This window comes from Malaya genurostris, chromosome 2 (genome assembly GCF_030247185.1).
Source record: "Malaya genurostris strain Urasoe2022 chromosome 2, Malgen_1.1, whole genome shotgun sequence".
NCBI lineage: Eukaryota > Metazoa > Arthropoda > Insecta > Diptera > Culicidae > Malaya > Malaya genurostris.
Window position 1 is genome coordinate 288150374 of NC_080571.1, and position 26720 is coordinate 288177093.

The window sequence follows — 26720 nt, forward strand, 5'->3', positions numbered from 1 at the left end:
CCAACCGTAGGAACACGATGTGCTTGAATTCCGTGGACACGTTCTGATTCTAGCTACCTACGAATTAGTTTTCAAATTATTAACTTCAGACTGCGAGCACAGCACAGGAAGCGAATTTTGATTTTTCGAAGTTAATAAAACACTAACAAGTAGAAAGAGTTGCTAAAGGGTTTCGCAAGTTCTAGTCGCTCTTGAAGAAGGAAAACACTGTTTCTCTATGTTTGCTTAATCAGTATTATTTTGGTCGTGAAAGTGTGAATTAATCATGGATAAAGCGACTTGTTTTGCAGTACAAGTGTTAAGTTGATAGTTGCACTGGTTGTTACATTGATACACATAGGTTAGTTACAAAACAAAAGGCCAGATAATGTCAAAGATAAAGACGACAGACGAAGAGTCGGGAAACAGCGAGAAGGATTGGGAAATTTTCGATATTTTATGTGGTGGGGAAGAGGTAAGAGCTAGGTGACATTTAAAGTGTGCAAGTTCACTTAGATAAAGTAAGTGGTGGAATCGTGATGTTCATTAGCTTCTTCTGAAGCACTGAGAGCTGGTTTGAGTGAGGTGTAATAATTTTAGGATTAGCTAAACTCTGTTAAATATCGTTAATAGTTTCTGTTATAGAACAATAAAGAGTTTTTTAATTATTTCAGTATAAATATGGCGCAACAAAAAAAAAACCTTGAAATGAACAGATTATAATGTTATAAAGTTATAAAGTTATGTTATAAAGTTGGTGAAAGTTTTCAAAAATGTATCACATTTTTTTCAGTTTTCGATGTGAATTGTTGTTCTGTGATCTTTACAGAACAACAATTCACCTTGAAAACTGAAAAAAAGTGACACAGTTTTGATAACTTTCACCAAAAGATTTTTTCCACCTTTCAAAGATTAGTTTTTCTGAAGATTTTTAAACTGCTTGGCGAAAAGATCTTGAATGTCTTTTTCCGGCAAATAACAGAATACGAAATGAACTGAGGGTTATGTATTATTGTGAATTTTACTTACGTTACTACAACTCGGTGCTTCCGAGGAGAAGGTGCTGATCTAACCAGGGCCGTACCCAGGAATTCGTTTCGGGAGGGGCCCTCAGATAAAGAAAAATAATGTTACGTGCAAAAAAGAGACTCTTCAATATGTTAAAATTGAAATGCCAAAACGCTTTTCAACACCTATAACTTACAAAAAGCAACACATATAACGCTTTGTAACACGCCAAACTTACAGTAGAGTAACGAATGTAACGACTCGTAACGTTTGTACATTTAAAAAAAGAAACACATGTAATGTTTTGTAACACCTAAAACTTACAAGAAAAGTCACGCATGTAACAATTTGCAATGCCTATAACTTACAAAAGAGTAACACATGTCACGTTTCGTAACGCCTGTAACTTACCTAAAGTAACGCTTCGTAACGCTTGTATTTCACAAAAGCTAACGCTTCGTAACGCCTATAACTTACTAAAAGTAAGAAAGAATAACATTTCGTTACACCTGTAACTCAAAAAAACTAACGCATGTAACGCTTGTGACTTACAAAGGAATAATGCTTGTAATGCTTCGTAGCGTCATACCTCAGACAAAAGGAACGCTTCGTAGCACCTATAACTTACTTAAAAGTATCGATAAGTTACAGTAACGCTTCGTAACGCTAATAACTTACTAAATAGTAACGTTTTGTAACTCCTTTGATTCATAAAAAAGTGATGCAAATAACGTTTCGTAACACCTAACCCTTACAAAAAAGTAACGCATGAAACGCAAGTAACGTATGTAAATCCAACAAAAAGCAACGTATGTAACGCTTCGTATCGCCAATAACTTACAAAAAGGTAACGTATGTAACGTAAGTAACGTATGTAAAACTAACAAAAAAAGTTACGCATGTAACGTTTCGTAACGCCAATAACTTACTAAAAAGTAAGGCATACAAAACTCACGAAAAAGTAACGTGTGTTACGCTTCGTAACGTAAATAACTTACAAAAAAATAACGCATGTAACGCTTCGTAACGCCTGTATATTACTAAAAACAATGCATGTAACGCCTATAACTTACAAAAAAGTAACGCATGTAACACTTCGTAACGCCAATAACTTAGAAAGAAGTAACGCACGTCACGCTTCATAACGCCTGTAACTTACTAAGAGTAACTCATGTAACGCTTCGTAACACGCCAAACTAACAGTAGAGTAACGAATGTAAAGACTCGTAACGCTTGTACATTTTAAAAATAAAACACATGTAACGTTTTGTAACCCTAAAAGTTTACAAAAAAAGTTACGCATGTAACAATTTGCAATGCCTATAACTTACAAAAGAGTAACGAATGTAATGCTTCGTGACGCCTAAAACTTATTTAAAGTAACGAATGTAACGCTTCGTAACGTCTCTAGTTTACAAAAATGTAATAACACTTCGTAAAGCTTGTAATTCATTCAAGAGAAACGCACGCAACGCTTACAACTCACAAAAAACTAACGCATGTAACGCTTCGTAACGCCAAAAACTTACACAAAATAACACATGTCACGTTTCGTAACGCCTGTAACTTACCTAAACTAACGCTTCGTAACGCCTGTAATTTACAAAAGGTAACGGTTTGGAACGCCTAAAATTTACTAGAAGTAATGCATCGTAACGATTGTAACTTAGTAACGAATAACATTTCGTAACACCTATAACTTATAAAAACTAACGCATGTAACGCTTGTAACTTACAAAGGAATAATGCTTGTAATGCTTCGAAGCGTCATACCTAACACAAAAGGAACGCTTCGTAGCACCTTTAACTTACTAAAGAGTATCGATAAGTTACAGTAACGCTTCGTAACGCTAATAACTTACTTAATAGTAACGCTTTGTAACCCCTTTGATTCACAAAAAAGTAATGCATGTAATGCTTCGTAACACCTAAAACTTACAAAAAAGTAACGCATGTAACGCAAGTAACGTATCCAACAAAAAAAGTAACGTATGTAACGCTTGATATCGCCAATAACTTACAAAAAAGTAACGTATTTAACGTAAGTAACGCATGTAAAACTCACGAATAAAGTAACGTGTGTTACGCTTCGTAACGTAAATAATTTTTTTATTTCGTATTAACGCAAAGTAACAGTGAAAAATTTTGTCATTTTTAACTGGCCTCATATATCTTATATTTTCAAAAAACATCACTAGGAGATTCTGTCAAGATTTTTTCTTTCTAACTTGAATAAAATCAAAAAACATTAGAGGGTTGTATGCAAGACACGACCGATCACGATTACATTAAAAATGAAATAATTCTTAGGTACCCATAATAAATACAAAAATAAAGATGATGATGGATGCACTAAAAGTCACAAATTACAAACTTACTCTTACTTACAATTTGATTCTTTCAGAACAATTGATTCTACTCTATTTTGATGCCTTCAATAAATTTTTACATTTGAAAATTTTTGGAAAATATACTTTAAATGAAAGTCAATTATGATGATTTCAAAGTTACTTAAAAGATCAATTTTGGATACGTACAAACTCCAGATATAAATCTGGACAAAAGAAACGATTTTTTATCATAATAATTTTCAAGACAGAGAACGTACAAACTTAATCATTTTATAAACAGAGATTAGAGAAGATTTTAAATATTTTGATCGAAAAATTTGGATGTGAAAAATTTGAATAACCGTCAACCAATAAACTCAGTAATAGTTTAATTTTAATGATCCTTCGTTAAAAAGCATCGATAATCTTCGGAAAGTGTCTGAACATAGAATGGCAGCAGAACAAGGAAGAAAATATGTGACACAGTCCGCAGAACATATTTTGTTACTTTGATTGATTTTCACTTTTGCATATTAGGGAACCAATGCATACGCAACCAAATTCCTTAATTAGGTTCATATAATAACTAGATTTTATTAATACATGAACGAACATTGTCATTGTTACAACGCATGTAGTGATAAGACACTTGTTGTTTTTATGGAAATGATAATTTAACTGAAACTGGCGGTAACCCGAGTTTAGTAAGGATTTAAATTATACATGTAAAATCGCAAATCAGCTTGTCTTAAGTTTATCTCTAATACTGTACTTTATTGCATCTGATAATTCTGTATATGTGAGTCTGTGCAACTCATTTGTACTAAGTTCCGAAGCTTTTGAAGCGTTTTATTCCTGGTGGGACAACAACTTGTTCAAATCGATACTGCATAACGATTTGCATTGCATTATTTTTGCTACACTTAGTCTGGATCTCTTCTATAAGATTCTTGGAAGCAAGATTCGAACAAAATGTTATGCTTTATACGAATAAATCAATTTCTAACTATTCAATTAGGTTACACGATTATTGTTTGGTTTAATAATAGGGTCTGAGGGATTATGCTGAGAGATAGGTCTTTGTGTTTTGCCACATTTAAGGCAAAATAATTATCTATGATTATCATCATAACACAACTTTATACTGAATTTATTTGCGCGCCACCGTGTTGTTCGTATGTAAATGGAGATTTCAGTATGCAAACTACCCGTTGACAAATTAAAACAATTTTAAACTTTTTCGAATCAAGTTAAATGAGGAAAATTTATCAATAAATCACAGAGATACAAGCGCTTCAAATTAGGTTCGAAAAATCTATCGCCGATAATTCTAAGTTGGCCTGCTAGTTACCGGAGAATCAAGATAAGCCATGGGTAAACTAAAGAAGAAATGTATTCGGGCATATATTTATAGATTCCCTTTTGTGCTATAGTTCATACTGCGCAAATCGGACGAGAGTTTGACATCATTCACTGAGACTGTCATTGGCTCGTGAAAACATAGGTCAACTCAATCCAATTTTTCAATGGTATGCAATTAAAATAATTTAATGTCGTTATCATATAAGTTTAAGTTAAATATTTTCGAATCGATTGGTAGTTAAATTATATAAATTCATCAACAAATGACTGAGTTATAAGCGTTCAAAATTATGACAGAAAAAAGGTTACGATTTTGCATTTTTTTAAGTTGACACCCAGCCTCGTACAATGAAGAGTTAGCAAAAACGACAATCCAACGAACGATTGCATATACAATCCAGTCATCACCTCACTCGACGAGCTACTTGTTTCATTCACAGTCAAGCATCAACTGAAATCAAGAAATGATTTGCAGCATATATTTATAGATTTCTCTTCATACTACGCATAACAATGCGGTGTTCTTTATGCATGACGCAAAGCCTCCTATGCCGGAAAAGAAAATGACGTCAATTTCCACAGCTGGGATTGGTAGATGGAAACATAGGTCAATTCTAACCATTTTTTCAATAGTATGCTATTGAAATACTGAAACGACGTTGCTATACATGTTTAAGTTAAAAGTTTCCGAATCGATTGGTTGTTAAATTATAACAATCCATCAACAAATGACTGAGCTATTAACGTTCAAAATTATGACACAAAAAGGTTACGCGGCTATTTTTGAAACTTTTAATTGACACCCGGCCCCGTATAGCGAAGAGTAAGGCATTTTTAATGCCAAAACTTTCTTTGGTAAAAACTACCATCACCTGTTCAATTTGTAAACAGTTGTGTCAAGTTAATATAGATATAAATGTGGCAACCTTGCACGCTATAGAAAATTCAACAAAGGATGCTGTGTGCTAGGCGGGTTTGTTTTCTTCTTCTTCCGTACCAGCACGTACCGATTTTGCATAATTTTGTATGACAGCTTGAAAGTTTTGATACTCATTGCCTTATAATTTCGGAACCGGGAGTCGGACCTGGATCAACTTTTCGGGGACTTTTTAAAGAATTTCAAGACCTTTCGTTTGAATCTTAGTTTGTAAAAATCGGTTGAAAAATTTCCGCTTCGTAAAAAAATAACACATGTAACGCTTCGTAACGCCTGTAATTTACTAAAAGTAACTCATGTAACGCTTCGTAACGCTTATAAATTACTAAAAAGTACCGTATGTAATGCTTCGTAACGCCAGTAACTTACACAAAAGTAATGCATGTAACACTTCTTAACGTAATGTGTATAACGCGTGTAAGGCTACGTAACGTTTATCATTTACAAAAAAAGTAACACATGTAACGCTTCGTAACGCCTGTAATTTACCAAAAGTAACGCATGTAATGCTTCTTAACGTCCATAATTTACAAAAAAAAAACATGTAACGCTTCGTAACGCTTATAACTTCCCTAAAAGTAACGCATGTAACACTTCGTAACGATAATAACTTTCTAAATAGTAACGCTTTGTAACCCCTTTGATTTACAAAAAATTAATACATGTAACGCTTCGTAACACCTAAAACTTACAAAAAAGTATCGCAAGTAACGCAAGTAACGTATGTAAATCCAACAAAAAAGTAACGTATGTTACGCTAATAACTTACAAAGAAGTAACGCACGTCACGCTTCATAACGCCTGTAACTTACTAAAAGTAACTCATGTAACGCTTCGTAACGCCTATAAATTACAAAAATCTGTTTTAATCCACCTTGTGGTGTAATGATGCCTTTCTCATGTGCATATAATATTGTGGCATTCTATTAAAAAAATTTCTCTTCGATTTTTGAAAGAAACCAAGAGATTGTTTATGCATAACATACAGAATAAAACAGTGCTTTGTTTGCGTAAGCCATCCTTAAGAAAACGAAATGGGTTCACTATTATATGTACTTCCGGCACCGGAACCCGAGAACCGGTATAATCAAAGTCGATTCGTATGGCCACCAACTAACATGACATACAAACTCTTCTAGTACGCACCCTATAACTCCGGAATCGGAAGTCGGATCCGGATGAAATTCAGGAATTCCGTATGGGACCGGAAGACCTTTTTGAATCTAAGTTTGTGGAAATCGGTCAAACCATCGATGAGAAAAGTGAGTGAGATCCATTTTGGTATATATGACCACTATTTCCGGTACTTCCGGAACCGGAACAAACCCGCCTAGCACACAGCGTGCTTTGTTCAATTTTGTATAGCATGCAGGGTTGCCACATTTAAATCTTTCTTGACTTGACGTAACTGTTTACAAATTGAACAGCGGATGGTAATTTTTACCAAAGAAAGTTTTTGATTTTATTCAAGTTAGAAAGAAAAAATCTTGACAGAATCTTCTAGTGATATTTCTTGAAAATATAAGATATATGAGAATGGGATCATTTCACCACTAGGTGGATTAAGAAAGGGCCAGTTAAAAATGACTTTAAAATTTTTCACTGTTACTTTGCGTTAATACGAGATACCTATATTTTAAAAATGGAAACTTGTACTTCAACTACTGGATAACAGAATATATAAAAATAAACAGTACGGTTTCGCAGAAACATTGAAAACTTCTGAAGAACGAATTAGCGGCCCCAGGAGTTCAGTATAGACAAGAAAATATTTGGACCTAAGATTATGGCTTTGTTTTCTATATAAGGATGCAAACTCCTAATACGGAAAATGAAACCATGTAAAAAGGGGTCAGTTTTTTAAAACCTATACTCAACCAATTTTTAACAGATTATCGATATTATTACAGCTATTACTCGGAATTATTTCTAAGCATTGACACGAATTCCCTGTTTTCCAAGCAATTTCGTGTACACTCAGGTCTTTTTTATGCGATTTCTTTTTACGCATTTTTTACGCGTATTTCCAAAGCTACGCGGTTTTCCTAGGCGGATTTTCGAAGTAACGCTACTTTTTCCGTCGATTTCCGGAGTTACAAGTTTTTTGCTGTGGTACGTATCTCCTGCGTAAAAACAAACTTCAGTGTACATAAGTTCTCGGTTTTTATAGGAGTTCCGCTCTTCAGTGTTTGTGTGTATGTCCGCACAGAGTCCCTTCACAAAACAGATATCAGTATCGAAACTACTGTGCAATTCGTTAATGTCGCCGAGAAGGTTGCTGTGCTCATCAGCTGGTGGACCTTCTGCAGATTTATTTTACGCACCGTTTGCCTTGCACGAGAGACATTTTCGTCGATATTGTAATGTTTCGTCGCAGTCGAGGAAAACGATGGATGAACTCGATCATGAAGTGGTGGATGATTGTTATCAGGCCCTTTCATCATCAACACCAATAAACTAAACGGTCCTTTTCTGGGTATCCGAAATTATTTGCAATTTTAAACATGGTTTGAATCAGAGGTGGAAATAAGCCCATTTTGCGCACGAAAACGTGAATCAAGATTTCCGATTGTGAATCAAAAAACTGAACAGCGTGAATTAAGAAAACTAAAACTTTATGATCGATTATTTTTTAAATTTTGGGAGCTGTATATTACACAGAGTGGCAGCAGACTTTATGGATACGCGTTCTTTTTATTGCGCAAAGACAAATTTGTTCTCATTTTCAAAAGAGAACCATGCGCATGTGAAGAATTTTAGCTGCTCTCACAGAATCTCGTTCACGCATTTATGTACCGAAAAAATTAAATAGAGTAATCACGTTAGTAATTTTAATTGTAATGAACTTCTTTTCAAACCTAGTAATATCGATAATTGCAGTAATTTTTTACACTTTAATAAATTTTGATTCCAAAAAATACTTTAATAGACATGTGTTATCGAACTTAATTCGTCAAGATAATAATATCTGATTTCAATACAATTAGATTAAACTGAAAGGTTCGTCATCAATATTCAGTAATCAAAAACAACTTGTAGATTAAATAGTGGGTGCCGAACGCATACGCGTAATTAATACAACAAACGACCTAGAATCTGTTAGATAGAATACATAACATTCAATATGTGGAATGAATCCCGCAAACGAGGGAAACTCGTAGAAAGTTTCTATGCAAAAATCAACACATTTGCTCTGAAAGTACCGGCTAAGATTTTATCTGGTTATCCCATTCAAAGTTTTGTGCCCGGTTCTTGCACTAAAAATGTCTTTTGAACGATTTCTGCTCTGAAAAGTTCAAGTCCGGTTTCGGTACACAAAATTAACCTCTCTGGATCAGAAAAATTTGAAAAAAAAAAGAATAAAACTGGGATATATATGAACACAAAAGGTTATAAATCTTCCAAGCTGATCTCACACATACATTTCAAGTTACCTTCTATGTCGTATATATATAAAAAAAAATCAGGAATATAAAAAAAAATGTGGCGAGTTTGATTTTTATGTTCATAGATAGAACGTTTTGCTGAGAATCTGCGAATAGTTTAGGTAGCATTTTTTTCAAATTTATGCATTTATTTAGAAACCGATACCCATACGTTAAAGATCCTGCAGTTGAATTCTACAACTTTACATGCAGCGAAACTGTTAACTTAAGATAAAAAAAATCACCAAATTATAATCATTAGCGAAGATGATTGCTTGTGATCCTTCCCAATAAAGATCACTACTGATTTAATTTATTTAAGATCAGTTGATCAGTGATCTTTGAATCACATCGATCAAAATCAATACCGATCTTCTGTCGGTAGTAATTTTAAGCTACTATTATCATTGATTCATGCAAGATAAAATCACTGGACGATTCGTTCAGCTTAGAGCATTGTGGAAGAAAATCACATATGAGCAAGATGAGATATGAGTGCAGCGCAATGCAAAATTAGTAAAAAGAAATATACCACATCAAATAGCGAGTATAACGACAAAAGACTTTGTTTTACTTACAGCTGGTTGATGCTGATGATGATATTCATGCACTATTTAGATTAAACCAAAGAAAACGGTATTTGACATGAATTTGATTTATATAAGTAACAGGAGCGCAGCATTTGAATGATGCGTTTGAATTGGCGCAGCAAAATCCTGCACTCCTGTTACTTCTGTGTATGATATTCAAGCTAAATAGGGTAATATTATTCAGCTGCGTAGCACGCATTTTGATTGGGCATGTTTTTATTATCATTATGATTATTTTTCATCGCAACATGTATGTTAATATTATTAGCTGTTTTCATTGACGATATTATTCCACCACGACTAAATAAATTTCAAATACATCACGACCGAAAATTATTGATATCGGAAAATCCATATCCGAGAAAATTAAGCAGTAATCGGTTGTGACGTTTACGTCACTTATACCATTATATTACCGAAACCGTAAGTACCATTTGAACTTCAAACCTGTTCAATGAACACAGAGCTGCATTGAAACGAACCTAACTTTGCTAAAGTGTTGATTCCGAATCAGAAATGAAAGACATTTTTAAACTCTAAGTAAAACCAAAATTTATGTCATTAAAAATCATTCGTTTCAAAATTCATTATAATATCTACAATAAATATATGATATAAAAAGATAATACTGACTATTTCTATTTACTGTGAATCAAAATATTTGCTTATTTCCAAACCTGGTTTAAATGGAACACAAAAATCTGTCACCAAAGTATTCAAAACAAAGGGAAACTTTTCCTGTTAACGGGATGGAAATGCGAGATTTATCTGATGCTGCTGCGCTTGTGGTGAAATTTCAAACGAATTTCGATAGCAACTTGTTTCATATTTGGCATGAATTCGACTGAAAAATTATTCCTGTGTAAGACTTTCCAACCTCTCACCTAATTCCTTCGATCGAACAGTCCCTTTGGTGAAGAATGGCCGACATTAGGATTCATTTGATGTCGTCTCCATGGCAACTACAGCTTTGTTGATTCTATTTTCACGGTATCAAGGTAAGATTTTCTGAATGAAAGTTCCTGCTATTGCATGACCAAATTTGCAAAAGTGACTTACCGTCCCCTTTTCAGATAATCCTGTGATTGGAGACCATTTTCCAATTTATTACTATTTGGATCGAGCACACAGGTCTTAGAAGTCGGCCAAACCAAACTCTCGGCAACTCGGTTCAGTTCCTGTAACTGTAAACGGTTCGACTGGAGTCGATTGAATTTTATGGCATAATAATCGATTCGTGTAGCGAAGGAATTTGTTGATCTCAATTTTCCTTTCGAACGGAAGTCGAATAGGAACACGAGTTAGCCTAACTTGGGCTGACAGGCTCGTTGGCGGGTTAGTTATTGTTTTGATAAATTGCATTACTACAAGCGAAATACAACAAACTATCAAAAGCAAAAAAAAGAATGCCAATGTGTTTGCGTTCGGTGGCGAAAAAACGTTGAGGCTTATCCGTTATTTGCGTGAAACTTTGTTTGTTTGCTGGTTGGTTGGTTTTGGTGGTGTGCAGAGAATTCCGATATCGTGAATCAAACTTTGCAGCAGTTTTGCAAGGATACCAGGCAGGGTCGGATGTGTTGGAGCATGTTTCGTACACTCTGATTGGTGGAATTTGGTTTTTCAGTGAAGTGTGATGTGGATATTCAGTGGTGAAAATGAACTGATTTTAATGCTGGAGCGCTGGTTTAGATGCTTGGAGAGTTATTTGACAAGTAGTGTTCAAACATAAATGTCAAACATTCTACTAGAATGCTCAATTATGTGTTCAAAAAAACGATTATCAATACAAGATAAGTAGTGAAAGTGTTTGTTACTATAAGGAAAGTGTTCAATAAACCTAAAGTAAGTCACAGTCACAGTATGTAAATGGAACATTATATCCGTAAATATTGACTACGGCTCTATCCTGGATGAAATCATAGAATGGATTTTACGTAATAAACGTCGTTAAATAGGATACTTGCGAATAAAGAACCTCAAAGTTATATTTTAATAATTTAAAAAAAAATGGTGTGATGAAGGACAATCGTTTTACTTATGTTAATAGGGACAATATAATATCTTTTTCGTTTGCTAAATTGTTGCCACAGAGAAGGAGCCAATGTTAGGAAATTGATTACAGTTTTTATTCGAACAAGCGTAGTAGGCACTACAGAAATGTAGTGCAGCGTAATAAAAGAAAGCGCTTTAACAGGCCAGGAAACTCCAACAGTAGGCGTCCCTACTTTGCACAGTTGAAACACGTTCTCTACCTGCTTTTCGCCATGCCTATGGCAGTTTGGTGTTTCATTTTACTTGGAGCCACCCGCCATCAAAGCAGGCCGAATGGTTGTTAACCTATTTTTTGTTGCGTTCGTTCGTGTGGAACCACGTTTGCATTCCTTAGTGAATCTGTCAAGGACATAGGGAAAATTTCTATCAGTGTTAAAGTTGGAAAAGTCTAACATGGAAGGATATTCCCAAGATTTGAATTTCTACTAAAATGTTATTTTTGTACATGTTTCTCTTGTAAAAGCAGCTTTGCACTAGAAGTACATTTTGTCTTTTTCAATCCACCTGGTAGTGTAATTGTGTTTTTCTCGCCAAAGTTAATTTTGGAAATCGATCAAAGTTTTCCGCCAGAGACGCAATATTATGTCAATATTATGGAATGTTTCAAGAATGCGTTAAGACTTTCAAGTCGAAAATTATGTGTCCTGTTGAGTTGCGTCTTTTGTTTTCCACGCAATCGAAAACTAATATTCACTAAATTTACTGACCATCGTAACGATGCGCGGTAAAAGTATTGAAAAAGGTAATATCAGATACATAACCGCGAGATTGGCGTAGGACTACATTCGGCCTGTGTATAAATATTAAGTGACTTGATAGCAATCGAGATTCCACAGCTGATGTTTTGAACTCTCTGAATTAGTACATTGTCATTTTTGGGGTCCTGAAAAGAACCGCTTGGTTTCGGAAAGTTGCGTTTGTTTTTGGGATGTCTGGCGGCAGTCTAAATCAGTTTTCTGAAAAAATTCTTTTCGTCACTTTTGGGGTCCTGGAAAGTACCGCTTGTGGCTTTGGAGTCCTGAAAAGGGCTATTTAGTTACGGATGATTACGTTTGTATTCCAGGAACGGCGCCGATCCAAGCCATTTGTAAGTTTAAGCCTTGATTTAGAAAAAGTCATTATATAAATGTTATCGTAACGATAGCCATACCCGGGTTGGCGGTTCAATGAATAGGGCGCTGCTCTTACAAACCAGCTGTCTGTACGGTTTGAATCGGCAGCGAAGAGTATTGGAACAGAAATGCCAAATTCCACCAAAACAATGTAATGCCAAGACTTTGCTTTTTGACATATCTTGAATCTATAAAGACTATCCCAGAAAGTATGGACGCAACCAAAAACCGCTGCCATTTCTCAATGGTTCAGAATCTGTCAATTTTTATGGCTGCGTCCTGTTGTTTACTCTTTTCTCTAACCACTTGTGCAGTTGTTTATTCGTTTTCATTAGTTTGTTTCGAAATGCGTGGACTTTCAGCAGAACAACGTCGAAAAAATGTGTACAAATGGTACGCAGAATGCGGACTGTTACTGAGAAAGATGGCAAAACTGGAAGGAGTAAGTGAAAAAGCCGTGCGAAATGCAATCAGGAAGTTCGGTGAGGATAACACCTTTGAGGATAAACCGAAAACGGGTCGATGAAAAGGTCCTGCTAACCCTCAGTTGGGTAAACGTATACTGAAGGCGTTCGAGCAACAGAAGGAGGTTTCAGTTCGGGATGTGACCAAAGAAGTAGGCAGTTCGAAGTCAAATGTTCTTCGTGCTAAAGAACGTTTGAATTTTCGAAACTGTAAGAAGCAGAAACAACCAAAACGTAGTCCGAAACAAGAAGCATCGATCAGGCCGAGGGTTCGAAAGCTGTACGATTCTTGCTGGAAATTTGAACTGCATAATCATGGACGACGAAACCTACGTAAAACTCGATTACAAATCCTTGCCGGGACCACAATATTCTACGGTGCGAGAAGGGCAAGTGTTAAACCAGTCCGAGACATCGATTGAAGTCGAAAAATTTGGTAAGAAAGCTATGGTCTGGCAAGCAATTTGTACCTGCGGTAAGATTTCGAAACCCTTCATCACCACTGCTTCAACGAACAGCGAAATATACATCAAGGAATGTTTACAAAAACGACTTCTACCCATGATTCGAAGCCACAAGGATCCTGTTGTCTTCTGGCGAGATCTTGCTTCTTGCCACTACTCGAAATCAACGGTAGAATGGTAAACTACTAAAAATATCACTTCCGTCCCAAAAGACATGAATCCACCAAATTGCCCACAACTTCGACCAATTGACGAATTTTGGGCATTCACGAAGGCCCTTCTTAGGAAACATGTCTCGGCAGCCGAAACCATTCAACAGTTCGAAAAAGATTGGAAAAAAGTGTCAAAACTCGTCGCCAAGAAGTCTGTACGGAATTTAATGAGGATCGTTCGCAAGAAGGTGCGCCAGCTAGTCTACAATGGCTAAGTAGCAAATGTTGAGAATAATATTCTGTTGTTGTAGTCTAATATTATCAGTATATCGAATAAAATTTGAATATCTAACACTTGTGAATTATTTACAGCGAAATCAAAGTGCGTTCATACTTCTTTACGTTGAATATCAACAGCGTGGTTTATGAAAGCGAAGGGTCGAGTACTGCACACGATTCTTGTGTCACGATCACATCCCATCCCAGTGATCCCATTCTCATCGGATCACCACAAATGCAAACGACTAGCAGCTGGATGATGATGCAATCGCTCTCGTATGAAGCGAATCTCGCACTGCGAACGTCCCGCAGCAGAACTGCTCACAGTGCGGATTGATTCAATACTGACTCATTTGTTGATTCAATACTGACTCCGGTGTTGATCATTTCATTTCGGATTTGCATATTCCACCGAAAGAAACTATTATAATTCTGTACGGTTGTTACTTCATACTTTCAGAAGGGCCGAATTGTGTTATTCTCTATGATATTGAACACTGTCTAGTTTTATTCAGACTCGGATCAATAAAATATTTATTTTCACTGCCGATTTTCATATTTCAACCGAAAAGTAATTCTTGCAGTACTTTTTTTGACGTTTATAGCCCTTAGAAGGGCTGTTATGAAAAAAATCATTGCTCACTTTTCGGTATATTTTTGCCTTTATCATATAGAAAGGTTATGCAATCACTGTGAAAACCGACTTTTGAAACGAGACCCGGAGGTGTGTGTGACGTTTTTTTGAACTAACTTTTCTCGGAGATGGCTGAACCGATTTTTACAAACTTAGATTCAAATAAAATGGCTTGTGGTCCCATATAAAATTCCTGAATATTATTTGAATCCGACTTCCAATTCCGGAGTTTCATCCGGATCCGAAAATATAAGGTAAGTGTGTTAAAAATTGTATACCATCACTGAAAAGGGCGAAATTCCGTAGTAGGCTTTGCACATTTTTTATTGTGATCAAATCACGAGGTATATTTTTGTAAATGAGTTCTCCAAAGGAACTATGTATATCGGATTAACGGTTGAGCAGCTAGAGAATTAAGTTCACGTTTTTGTCGATTCAAACCACTGTGCACTAGGTGAATTAAAACAGGTTTTTCTGAAATGTGAACGTCCACCAGTTGAATGTCGGTGCCTAACTCTACGTTCACACTGCGAGTTAAAACGAGTTTTAAGTCTGATTTCATGTTTTAAGCGAAATAACATGTTTTTCTTCGGTGTTATTCCATATACAGAAACGTCACATTAAAACATGTTTTCCAAAAATAACATGATATAATGATCAGTCAAGCACAACCCTGCTAGCATTTTCCGTCATTTTTCGACTATGTCAATTGATAAGCTTTTATCGAAACAGTTTTCCATCAGAGTAGCCATGTAATCATGACAAAACAGAACAAGAAACGGGTGCAAAAATGCTTGTTTTTTTTGTTTTAAGACATGACTTTTTTGATCATTTATTGCTAAATATATTTATTTCACGTAAATGGCCAAAGTTTCGAAGCAAATACCCTTCGAAACGTTGACAACTAACGTGACAAAAACATTTAAAACCAACAAATGACTAAAAACGACTTTTTAATACGTAGAAGAAAACTTTCTAAGTGAAGAAGTGGAACATTGAAGCGATTGACATATTTTTACCAACTTTTCCGAGGCATTGTGAAAAACTTTGCTTTTTGAAATCGGGAATGCAATTTTCAATTTTTTCTCTGTAGATTTTCCTATTCCGAATTACTTCCGACTTCTATGAGAATTCCGGAACCCAGTAAAGTTCCACAGTAATTTATCTTCATAACAAGTGCTTAATGTTTGCGACGTAAACATTTTTGCAGTTTGTTTCTAAACAAACTCAATAACAAACAATATGTCATGCGTATAACATAATACAAGTGTGAACAGTTCGGTTTTAACTTTATGTCACTATCGTTAAAACGTGTTATTTTCTGCAGGTGTGAACATAGTATAAAGCTGATCAACGAAATATTCTTCTCGGTGGCCGGATTTGTTGATATTCTACGTTGTCTAATGCTGAATTTTTTCTTGATTGCAAAGCACCAGTCGAATAAGGCTGGATTGAGTTTCACTCTCTTGATGTAGATGGCGGTCTGCGCACTCGATGTGTCCCCGTTCATGGATGATCATAGACAACATTCACAGATTTTTCCGTAGTACTACAGATTTTTTGCCTATTTTGCCGCACAGATGTCACAGAACACAGATTTGATCAAAATTCACAGTTTTCTGCAGGTTTTTATGAATATTCAATAAAAATGGCAGATTTTCAAAATGTTTTCCACAGATTTTCACATATTATGATCGAAAATATGCAATGCAGATGGTACACAGGTTTTTCAAGTTGATACACAGATTTCACTCTGGTGTGCTTCAGGGTATATTTCTAGATTCGGTTGATTGTTATATTTTGTGTTTGGACTTATTATTTCACTATTTAAAAAATGTTTATGTGCTAAGTGTGATATTGGTAACAATCTTACTTCTTCTTCCATTCGTTTAGTAAAAGAATTGAAAAAAACATTCAAACAGGGAAAGTAAATCTGGGATAGTTTCGTAATGCTCTCGTAGTTTGAAATTTTTTCAAATGCACCCAGATGAGTATAGAAAAGAAAGACGTAGTCCTATGTCAAAACGCACGTACGTTTTGACATGATCTCGATCGAAGCACAGTAGACCGGGCCTTCTGAAAAAGAACCGGGCCTGGGGAGGGGGAGCTGTTTTTCATACACAAAATTGTGCGTTGATCTGGAATTTCACGAAATTTGTTTTAGCAGCGCAGTGTCCCAGTGTTAGTGAATTGTGACGCTTCTCCTAGGTTTAATAAACAAAGTATTGAACAACAAAATAAGGTTCATTTAATGAAGTACCAAAATTTCTATATAAATATTTTTTTCGGTTTCCAAATTTCAGACTATGCCAAAGCATCATCACTCACCAGTGCACCATCACCATCATCACGTAAGTATTCATACTATGAAAATATTGAGCATGTGAATGATAACAAATACATTTTACAAAAAATTTGATTATGTATTTATAGTTTTAGAGGGTGCAATCGATTATCTACAAATTCTTTTCAAATGACAATTGATAGTTTCCGAGTAACAACGATTTGAAGAAAGTGCGTGCAAAAATTTCATTAGACCTTTTCCAAATCAGTCTTAAGTCGTATTGATCTTTCCATCAGTGTAAAACAAACGGTACTGAAATCGATGATGACTTGCTATCTACTCTGAAAATGGCTTATGGTTATAATCGATAAATATTCAAAAAAAATGTCCTTTTCAGAACCATTTTCTTCAGTTCACAGTAAATCTCAGAGAAATATTTACTTTCATTTCAAAATCTTAAATGCATTCAATGGTCAAATTTTGGAATCACGATATCTTGAAATGCAGAGTATTGGAGTTTTGAAATCTTGAAATTGCGCTATGTTAAAATTTTATTATCAGGAAACGTAGATTTGCGGGATCCTGAAATATAGGAATATTCAGGATCGCGGGAATTCTACGAATTTGCGAATCTGGGAATCAGAGAATTTTGTGAATCCGCAAATCTGCGAATCCGCAAATCTGCAAATCTGCGAATCTCCGAATCTGAGAATCTGATGATCAGCTTATCTGAGATTTCGGGAATTCAGGAGTTAATAAATCTGGGAATCTGAGAATCGGTGATTCACAGATTGTGAATCTGGGAATCTAGGAATCTTGGGATCTGGGAGTTTGAGAATCTGGAAATCTGCGAATCTGCGAATCTGCGAATCTGCGAATCTGCGAATCTGCGAATCTGCGAATCTGCGAATCTGCGAATCTGCGAATCTGCGAATCTGCGAATCTGCGAATCTGCGAATCTGCGAATCTGCGAATCTGCGAATCTGCGAATCTCCGAATCTGAGAATCTGATGATCAGCGTATATGAGATTTCGGGAATTCAGGAGTTAATGAATCTGGGAATCTGAGAATCGATGATTCACAGATTGAGAATCTGGGAATCTGGGAATTTGAGAATCTGCGAATCTACTAATCTAAGAATCTGATATTTAGAGAATTTTGCGAATTTGCGAATCTGCGAATCTGCGAGTTTGAGAATCTACGAATCTGCGAATGTGAGAATTAGCTATTTCGGCGAATCTGCGAATCTGCGAATCTCCGAATCTGAGAATCTGATGATCAGCGTATATGAGATTTCGGGAATTCAGGAGTTAATGAATCTGGAAATCTGAGAATCGGTGATTCACAGATTGAGAATCTGGGAGTTTGAGAATCTGGAAATCTGCGAATCTGCGAATGTGAGAATTAGATAATCTGAGAATCTGCGAATCTGTGAATCGAAGAATCTGATAATTAGAGAATTATGCAAATCTGCGAATCTGCGAATCTGCGAATTTGCGAATTTACGAACTTGCGAATTTGCGAATTTGCGAATCTGCGAATCTGCGAATCTGCGAATCTGCGAATCTGCGAATCTGCGAATCTGCGAATCTGCGAATCTGCGAATCTGCGAATCTGCGAATCTGCGAATCTGCGAATCTGCGAATCTGCGAATCTGCGAATCTGCGAATCTGCGAATCTGCGAATCTGCGAATCTGCGAATCTGCGAATCTGCGAATCTGCGAATCTGCGAATCTGCGAATCTGCGAATCTGCGAATCTGCGAATCTGCGAATCTGCGAATCTGCGAATCTGCGAATCTGCGAATCTGCGAATCTGCGAATCTGCGAATCTACGAATTTGCAAATCTGGAAATCTAAGAATCTGATAATTAGAGAATTTTGCGAATCTGCGAATCTGCGAATCTGCGAATCTGCGAATCTGCGAATCTGCGAATCTGCGAATCTGCGAATCTGCGAATCTGCGAATCTGCGAATCTGCGAATCTGCGAATCTGCGAATCTGCGAATCTGCGAATCTGCGAATCTACGAATTTGCAAATCTGGAAATCTAAGAATCTGATAATTAGAGAATTTTGCGAATCTGCGAATCTGTGAATCTGCGAATCTGCGAATCTGCGAATCTGCGAATCTGCGAATCTGCGAATCTGCGAATCTGCGAATCTTAAAATCGCAGAGATTAATCTAATAATTAATGGATTTTGCGAATCTTCGAATCTGAAACTTTGGGAATTTAGGAGTTTATAAATCTGAATTATAGAATTTTGCGAATCTGCGAATCTGAGAAACAAGAAATTTAGAATTAGAGAATTTGGTGAATCTGAGATTCTGGGAATACATGAGTTTAGGAATCTGGGAATCTGAGAGTCTGTGAATTTAGGAATCTGGGAATCTGGAAATCTGTTAATTATTCTGGAAATCTGCGAATCTGTGGATCTGTGAAAACCCGGTTTTAAGAGCCCGTAGTAAAATGTTATTCATCTTTGAAGGTTTTTTCTCTTCCACCATCATGTTTGTCTTCGACATCTAAATCACCATTTTTAAAACGTTGAAACCACTCCCGACACGATCTTTTACTCAGAGCAGCATCACCGTAAGTTTCTGAAAGCATTCGATGCGCCTCAATTTGCATTTTTTTCGAATTGTAACAGAAAAATAAAACTTTCCGCAAATGGCGAGAATTGGGCACATAAACAGACATTTTCGAGCGTGAATAATACGAAAACGAGAACAACTGTCACTGAAACGGCGATGACAATTCGTTAGGCACTGTACACACTCACTTCAAAGGCATTATCATCTATGTATTTTGACCAGCCTCAGCCGGTACAGCCATCTATCGGAAAACGGCGGAAGCAAAGTTGTACACCTGATAGAAGGAACCATTCTGGACATGTAGACTTTGTCACACAAAGTCATTTTGCATACTTTGTTTTTCCATAATTGATCTTGGCTCTCTTTTGAAAAGGGTTACATTTCTTTCTTACCCACTATTTTTTGTTTATTTCGAAAATCGATTTTCAAATTTTCAAAATCAATTTTTTTCAGTGCAGGATTCGATAGGGATTTTTTCGGTATTTTTATTCAAACATATAACGGATTTTGTGAAAATCGCCCGAACTACACATTTTTTTAGGATTTGTCATTTTTCGACAATAACTATTTGAAAGAGAAAATCACTAACGTCATCTAGCTTGAATTCCACAAAACTTTCTTGAAGATTTCCATTTCAATTTATTCTTTTATTACTTCTCAGCCCGATCCGGCATGCAGCGATCATCTGGCACACTCGATCGATTTGGCGACGACGCTACGCAGCGAACTGGCCGCATCCACCTACAAGCGGGACCGGCTGATGGCGGAACTTTCCGAGGCCAAAAGTTCGCTGTGTGCCAAGGAAAATGAGTGCGAAGCGTTGCGTGCGCAAAGCGCTCGCCAAACTTCCCTCATCGGTTCACTGCAGCAACGGTTGGCGGCGGCCGAGTCACGGGAGAAATCACTTCATTCCCGGACCGAAAGTGTCGTTGGTACTCTGACGCGGGATAAAAAGCACCTGGAAGACAAGATTAAGGAGCTGTGTGTGAAAAGCCGACGGTTGGAGTGTGATTTGACCAAGGAGGAAGGCCATCGCGATCAGGCTCGGACCAATCTACAGGATTTGATCCGAAGGTTGTGTCTCTGTCTGGGAATTGATGTCTGTGAAGGGGCTCACCTGACGGCGGAATGTGTTCTCAATAAGGCCGCCGAAACTGTGGCGGAACTGCAACGGTTGAGATCTAAATTGGCCGGAACTTGCGAACATTTAACTTCGACCGAAGCGGAACTGATCACCGCCAAAACTACTGCTTCTACCGAGAAAACTCGTCTGCAGACACAAATCGAAGGATTGCAGTCGCTTTCCCAGGGTTTGGAATCGAGATGTCGCCAGGCAGAACGGGATCTTCAGGTGACCCGTGATCGGCTAGCGGAAAGTGAGCTGAACGGAGATAAGCTGAGAGGTTGGTTGACTTCAATGATGAAGGGTTGGTAATAATTTCCAATTTTTTTTTCTAGAGGAGCTCAGAGGTTTCGAGTCTCGCAGCTGTCGATTACAAAACAATACCGATCGGATGCAAACTGAACGTTTGCAATTCCTACGTACCTTGGCCAGCATTGTGGGTGTGAATGAGCCTTGCGAAAACAATATTCGGGATAAAGTGCGGGAAATTACGAACCACAACCAGACTTTGCATGACGTAAGTAAAACGTAAAACATTTCAAGGAGAAATCTGGTCCCGTCATAAATTAATCTCCTTTAGCAAATAACACACCTCAAGGAACAACTTCATCAGGATGCTGCACGGCACAGCGAACACTTGGAAGGGACCAACTGTCGATTGAAATCTGAGGAACAGCACCGTGTCAGTGCCGAGCAGCGTTTGGAGAAGGCTTGTCACGAGCTGCAGCATCTTAGAGCGGAACACACCACCGTAAGACTAGTTGTTTTGTTTCTTTCTAAATCAGAATCTTTAATCAATACAATAAAACCCACAGTTAAGTGAATACCTGGTCCGACTGGCCCGAGCATTGAACTGGAGCGAATGTACGGAACCTCCGGCACCCGGAAGCGACACCACCATCCTGGGCGAAACTTTGCTAGAGCGAGCGAGTCGTTTGTCGACTCATCACGATCACCACATCCACGGAATCTGTGATAAGGTAAGCGTAGTGAGCGCTTTTCGAAGTTGATCGAGTGACTGCTTGTTTGTTTGTTTGTTTCACCCATCAGAATTGCTGGGAACTAGCGAACCATCACACGCACTCCCATTCTCATCATCACCATCATCAAAGCCATTTGCCAAAGCTGAGACGCGAACGTTCCTGCACCGATCTGCCAATGAAAGAAGTACGCCCTTTTGATTTTTCATTCTTCGGCACTAAATCATTCTCGTTTTGTAGAGTTCCGCACTGTACAATTTGCAACGACGGGTTCGTGTCCTCCGGGAACAAGTGCAACGAAGAGACTTGCACCTGGAGCTACTTCGGCGAAAAATAGCACTGCTAGAGGACAATGCCAGGGGGAAAGTGATACTTCAAGTAGTTTTCGTTTCAATCATCCATCGGGTCTAGAGAATCCAAACGAGTCCCGTTAAGTCTGTATACTTTTTCCTCCCATTTCAGACCGAACGGGACGAAGCGGTTCACAGAGCACGCAAGAACTCGAAGAATGCCGAACGAACCGCCGAACAGCTTGCCGAAGTGAAAGCTCAACTGGTGGAGGTGAAATCACAACTCAACGAAGCATCCGACTACAAGCTAACGGCCCTGGAACGATCCCGGAAGTGTGACGAACTGCAGGCACGATTGTGTCAGCTCGAGGGTGAACGGGAACGGCTGGTGAATCAACTGGCGGCGTACAAATCGAAGGCACGTTCGGCCGTCGAAAGTTCTCACGATCGAAGAGTTCGCGATGAACATGCCATTTCGGTGAGTCACCTGAACTTTAGGAGTCTACCCCGTAGAAAAAAAAACACTGATAATTTTTTCCCCGGAAAATTTAGCATCTTCGCGACGAACTGTCCCGAGTGAAATCCCAACTGGCGGACACCGGTCACCGTCTGTCGCAGCTGCAAGCCTTCCGCATATCGGTGGCAAAACTGTTGCACATGCACGAAAGTCCCGAATCGGAGCTACTCCACAAACTCCAGTCGATCTGTACCTCGCAGCATCACTGTACCTGTTTGGGCCATCGGTACGGGTCGGCATCACCGCTGGGAACAACGGCCGGAAGTGACCATCACTGTTCCCGATATGACGATGGACCGGCGACGACGTCCTCCGGTTGTCGGCCGTTAAGTTCCAGTCCGGTTCATACCAGGCGGTACATCGATTCGGGTTTCAACGATCACGATAATCATTTTGACGATGATTTTGATTTCGGTAAAAAATACTGAGTCAAACATTGAACGGAACCGAAGCACGTGGCATGAGAAAATAAAATACATCATTTCAGTTAACCATAATTTAAGCGAGGCCCCTTCTAATGTACACTGCTGACATCTAGACGAGAATAGGTAAAGCCAACCGGTTGTAGCTATAAAATGTTGTATGGAATAAATGTTTAGTAAAAATTATTTTACCACGAAGTATGGTTTGTTTATTAAACGACGTTATTTTTGCTATATATGGATATGGATATGCAGAAAACTTTTCTTTCAAAAATGGCAATATTTTCTTGGTTCGAGGGTTGTGATTAGCGTTGGAAAAATCAAATATTTCTCGAAAAAGTAAAGATTTTTATACGTACTTTGACGAATCGAGGTTGCAACCCAGCGTGTTTTTCGCTGGCAATCCACTGAAAAGAAAATACATTGGACTATACACGAAAATTAACTGGCAATATATAGCCTAGGTTCCTGTGCAATTAATCGGCGTCTTTTCAAAGGAGGTGACGTCCGCCAGAAAAAAGAGGAAGAATACTTAGTACAAAATCAATATTTAGGGGCAATGCTAGATTCCCTCCCAATATCCTGTTGACAGGGGCAGCATGAACGATTACCCATCGCAGATAGATTTCCTGAACGATACTGCGGCTATGGCATCGTATTTTTTGGCAGTATCCCGATCCGAGAGTTCTAAGTTTCTTTTAATCTATCTCAAAATGTTAATTGATTTGAACGTTCTTAGAACCACTCTAGAACATCTCTCATATTTGAATTAAGAAAAAAAACCTGTTTTTATCCACCTAGCGGTGGAATTATTTCTCTATTCTCATACTACCCTGACTCCTCCCGAAATCAGAAACAGAAATGCAAAAAAAAAAGTTTGAGAAATATTATGAGGCCTTTGATTTTGTAGAATACAGCTTGATATAGAAGTTTTGACGTGATGGTTAAAGCTCCACCTCCGATAAAACAAGCAGCATCAAATCCACCTAAAATAGATTATGAAACCGAGGTTAAATGAGTGAAAATAATAATAATGTATAAAATACACCGAAACCTCCATTTACGAACTAAACGGGGGTTCGTAAATGGAGGTAGTTCGTAAAAAAAGTTTACGTTATTTGGGATTTTATTCGTAAAAAAAGTTTTGTGTAATGAATGTGGAAACCCCCAATCACATGGCCATTTTCGGAACATATGTGATAAGTGGTTGCAAGAAAATGATGTTTGGGGTCGGATCAAAATCCAAGATAGCGTCGATATGTCGATGTCGATATTCCTTAAAAACCTTTACAATGTGGGTATTTTAGGAAAAGGATTGATGAGTAGATGACGGAAAACGATGTTTGAAGTGGTTAGTTACGGTTTCAAATTTCGACATTCTAAAAATTAATATTGAGTCGAAAAGGTTCCTTTATCAGGAAGAAGAGATTGCCATACTGAAGAGGTGTACATTGTTTCATCCGATTCGGAGAAAGTCGATCCTGCCAGTTTATCTGCTATTTATTTCTGAAATTGCTCACAAATGCTAGAAATTCAGTGTCATGTGGTTGTCTAACTCTTACCACTTGAGCCAAATAATATCCCTTATTCTCAATGACTTACAAAATGTTAAATCATATTCCGACGGGCCAGTTGACATGAGATTTTGACAAGTTTAAATAAAAACAAATGTGTCGTGATGAGAGTAACATTACTTTTTTCGTCTTTATCATGTATACTAAAACAACTGATGTTATAAAATGAAAATAAAAAAATATTGGAGAATACGGTCATTGATTTGAATCCAAATTTTAATGTTTCTGGTTGCTTCCCGATTGTGACTTCCAGTTGTTCAATAAAATATTGAAAGCATGCAATATAATTATAACATTATAAAACTATTATAGCTGTTCAGACGTCTACTTGTTATGGTCATTTCGAAAATATAGTACAATATTCAAACAATAATGATTAGCAGGAAAAACCTTTGTCAGAAGCATAACTTTTTTTTAAACGATATATAATCACATCGTAATGATCGTCAAAGAATACCGATACAACTGAACTCATCATTTTGATTTTTGAATCGCTTTCAAACATAATTTCCCGGTATATACTCATCAAACCCGTTTAGGAAAAAAAACCTTATTGTAAATGTTTTTAAGCAATATCAAAGAATCGGAAGTCGCCATTTTGGATTTCCGAACCACTTCTAACATCGTTTTCCGTCATCTACTCATCAATCCCGTTCCGAAAATACCCATATTGTAGTAATTTCCATGGAGCCGGAAATTGTTTTCATTGGATGCAAAAACCTCTTTTTACGAAGTTGGTTACATACGTAAAAAAGTTTACGTTATTTGGGATTTGGTTCGTAAAAAGAGTTACGTAAAAAGAGGTAACGTAAAAAAAGTGTTCGTAAACGTAGGTTTGGGTGTACATGAAATAGTACTTCAGGCTAGAAAAATTTTCTGACCCTATGTGGGGGTTGGGAATCGAACCCAAGAGGGCTGCGTGAAAGACATCGACTTACCCATCACGCTATACCCGTCCCCAATATGGAAAAATGTTCCATTTAACAAAGCGTTTCACTCGATATTATCGTGTAATGGGGAAGCGTTACGTTAAGTTATAGAAGCTAGAAAGCGTTGCATACGATAATTTTCTTAAATTGGTTGAGTATTGAGTTATTTTGTGAAAATTATGAATGTTAAAAACCGGTTTAAGGGTTATATTCTTGCGGTAAACGAGTTAAGACGCGTTACTTCTAAGGAAGTTATAGGTGTTGTTAAGAAAGTGTTTTATACGTCGCTTTTTTGTAAGTTATTGGCGTTACAAAGCGTTGCATGTGTTACTTTTTTGTGAGTTATTGGAATTAAGAAGCGTTACATACGTTACTTTTAGTAAGTTACAGGAGTTATGAAGCGTTCCGTGCGTTATTTGTTTGATATAGGTGTTACGAAGCGTTGCATGCGTTAGTTTTTTGTAAGTTATTGACGTTATGGAGCGTTACATACGTTACTTTATTGTAAGTTAATAGCGTTACGAAGCATTATATGCGTTACTTTTAGTAAACTACAGGTGTTTCAGGAATCAGGAATTAGAACAAATTGGCTCGAATGGCACGTTTCCCTTGATATTTGGAGATTTGTGCCTTGCCATCAATTTGTTTTTAGCATCATTTTTCCGATATATAAGAGGGAAGGATAGAAAGGAAATGGTAAGGTCTGGACTAGAAGGATGGGAAAAATTGACGACATAAAAACACATAAAAGCAGAAGTAAATCCTGCACCCCTAGGGGATGCCGAACAATCTGCTGGGGATCACATTTAGTGGAAGCAGAAGTAAATTCTGAACCTCTACGAGGTCCCGAACAGTCTGCTGTTAATAAAACCTCCAACCCCCGAGAGGATTTAGAGATCTTACAAAAGCGACACCATTCTGCACTCCCGGAAGAATGCAGAACGATTCGCAGTATGTACGAGCAGAAGTAAATTCGGTACCCCCTAAAGGATGCCAAACAATCTGCTAAACCCTGTTTAAGGTGAATATAAAAAGGATTCATTCACTCCAGGAAGAACGATGAACCCATCTGACTAAAGCTCCCTATCACATTGGGTAAGAAAAGAGAGAATATCCTTTTGCTGGCATGTTTGCATGGATCAGGGTCATGTCGCCGAAAGCCATTTCGCCGAAAGTCATTTCGCCGAAAGGGTAATTTCGCCGATTCCTGCAAATGTCTTA

At 37.4% G+C, this 26720-nt stretch overlaps 1 protein-coding gene across 3 annotated transcripts; it reads left to right on the top strand.

The window, feature by feature from the left end:
- The first annotated feature begins 333 nt into the window (after positions 1-333).
- LOC131430468 (coiled-coil domain-containing protein 170) lies at positions 334-23182 on the top strand. 3 transcript variants are annotated; one of them, XM_058595482.1, is made up of 10 exons: positions 334-454; positions 17092-17139; positions 20326-21067; positions 21123-21304; positions 21368-21538; positions 21603-21767; positions 21838-21954; positions 22008-22145; positions 22230-22535; positions 22610-23182. In XM_058595482.1, exons 1-10 carry the CDS (start codon positions 368-370, stop codon positions 23000-23002), a joined length of 2349 nt encoding a protein of 782 aa, XP_058451465.1. In that variant the 5' UTR covers positions 334-367; the 3' UTR covers positions 23003-23182. The 3 variants fall into 3 exon arrangements, with proteins under 3 accessions (XP_058451465.1, XP_058451467.1, XP_058451466.1); XM_058595483.1 differs by lacking the exon at positions 334-454 and adding an exon at positions 10959-11473; XM_058595484.1 differs by lacking the exons at positions 21838-21954; positions 22008-22145.
- Positions 23183-26720: the final 3538 nt, after the last annotated feature.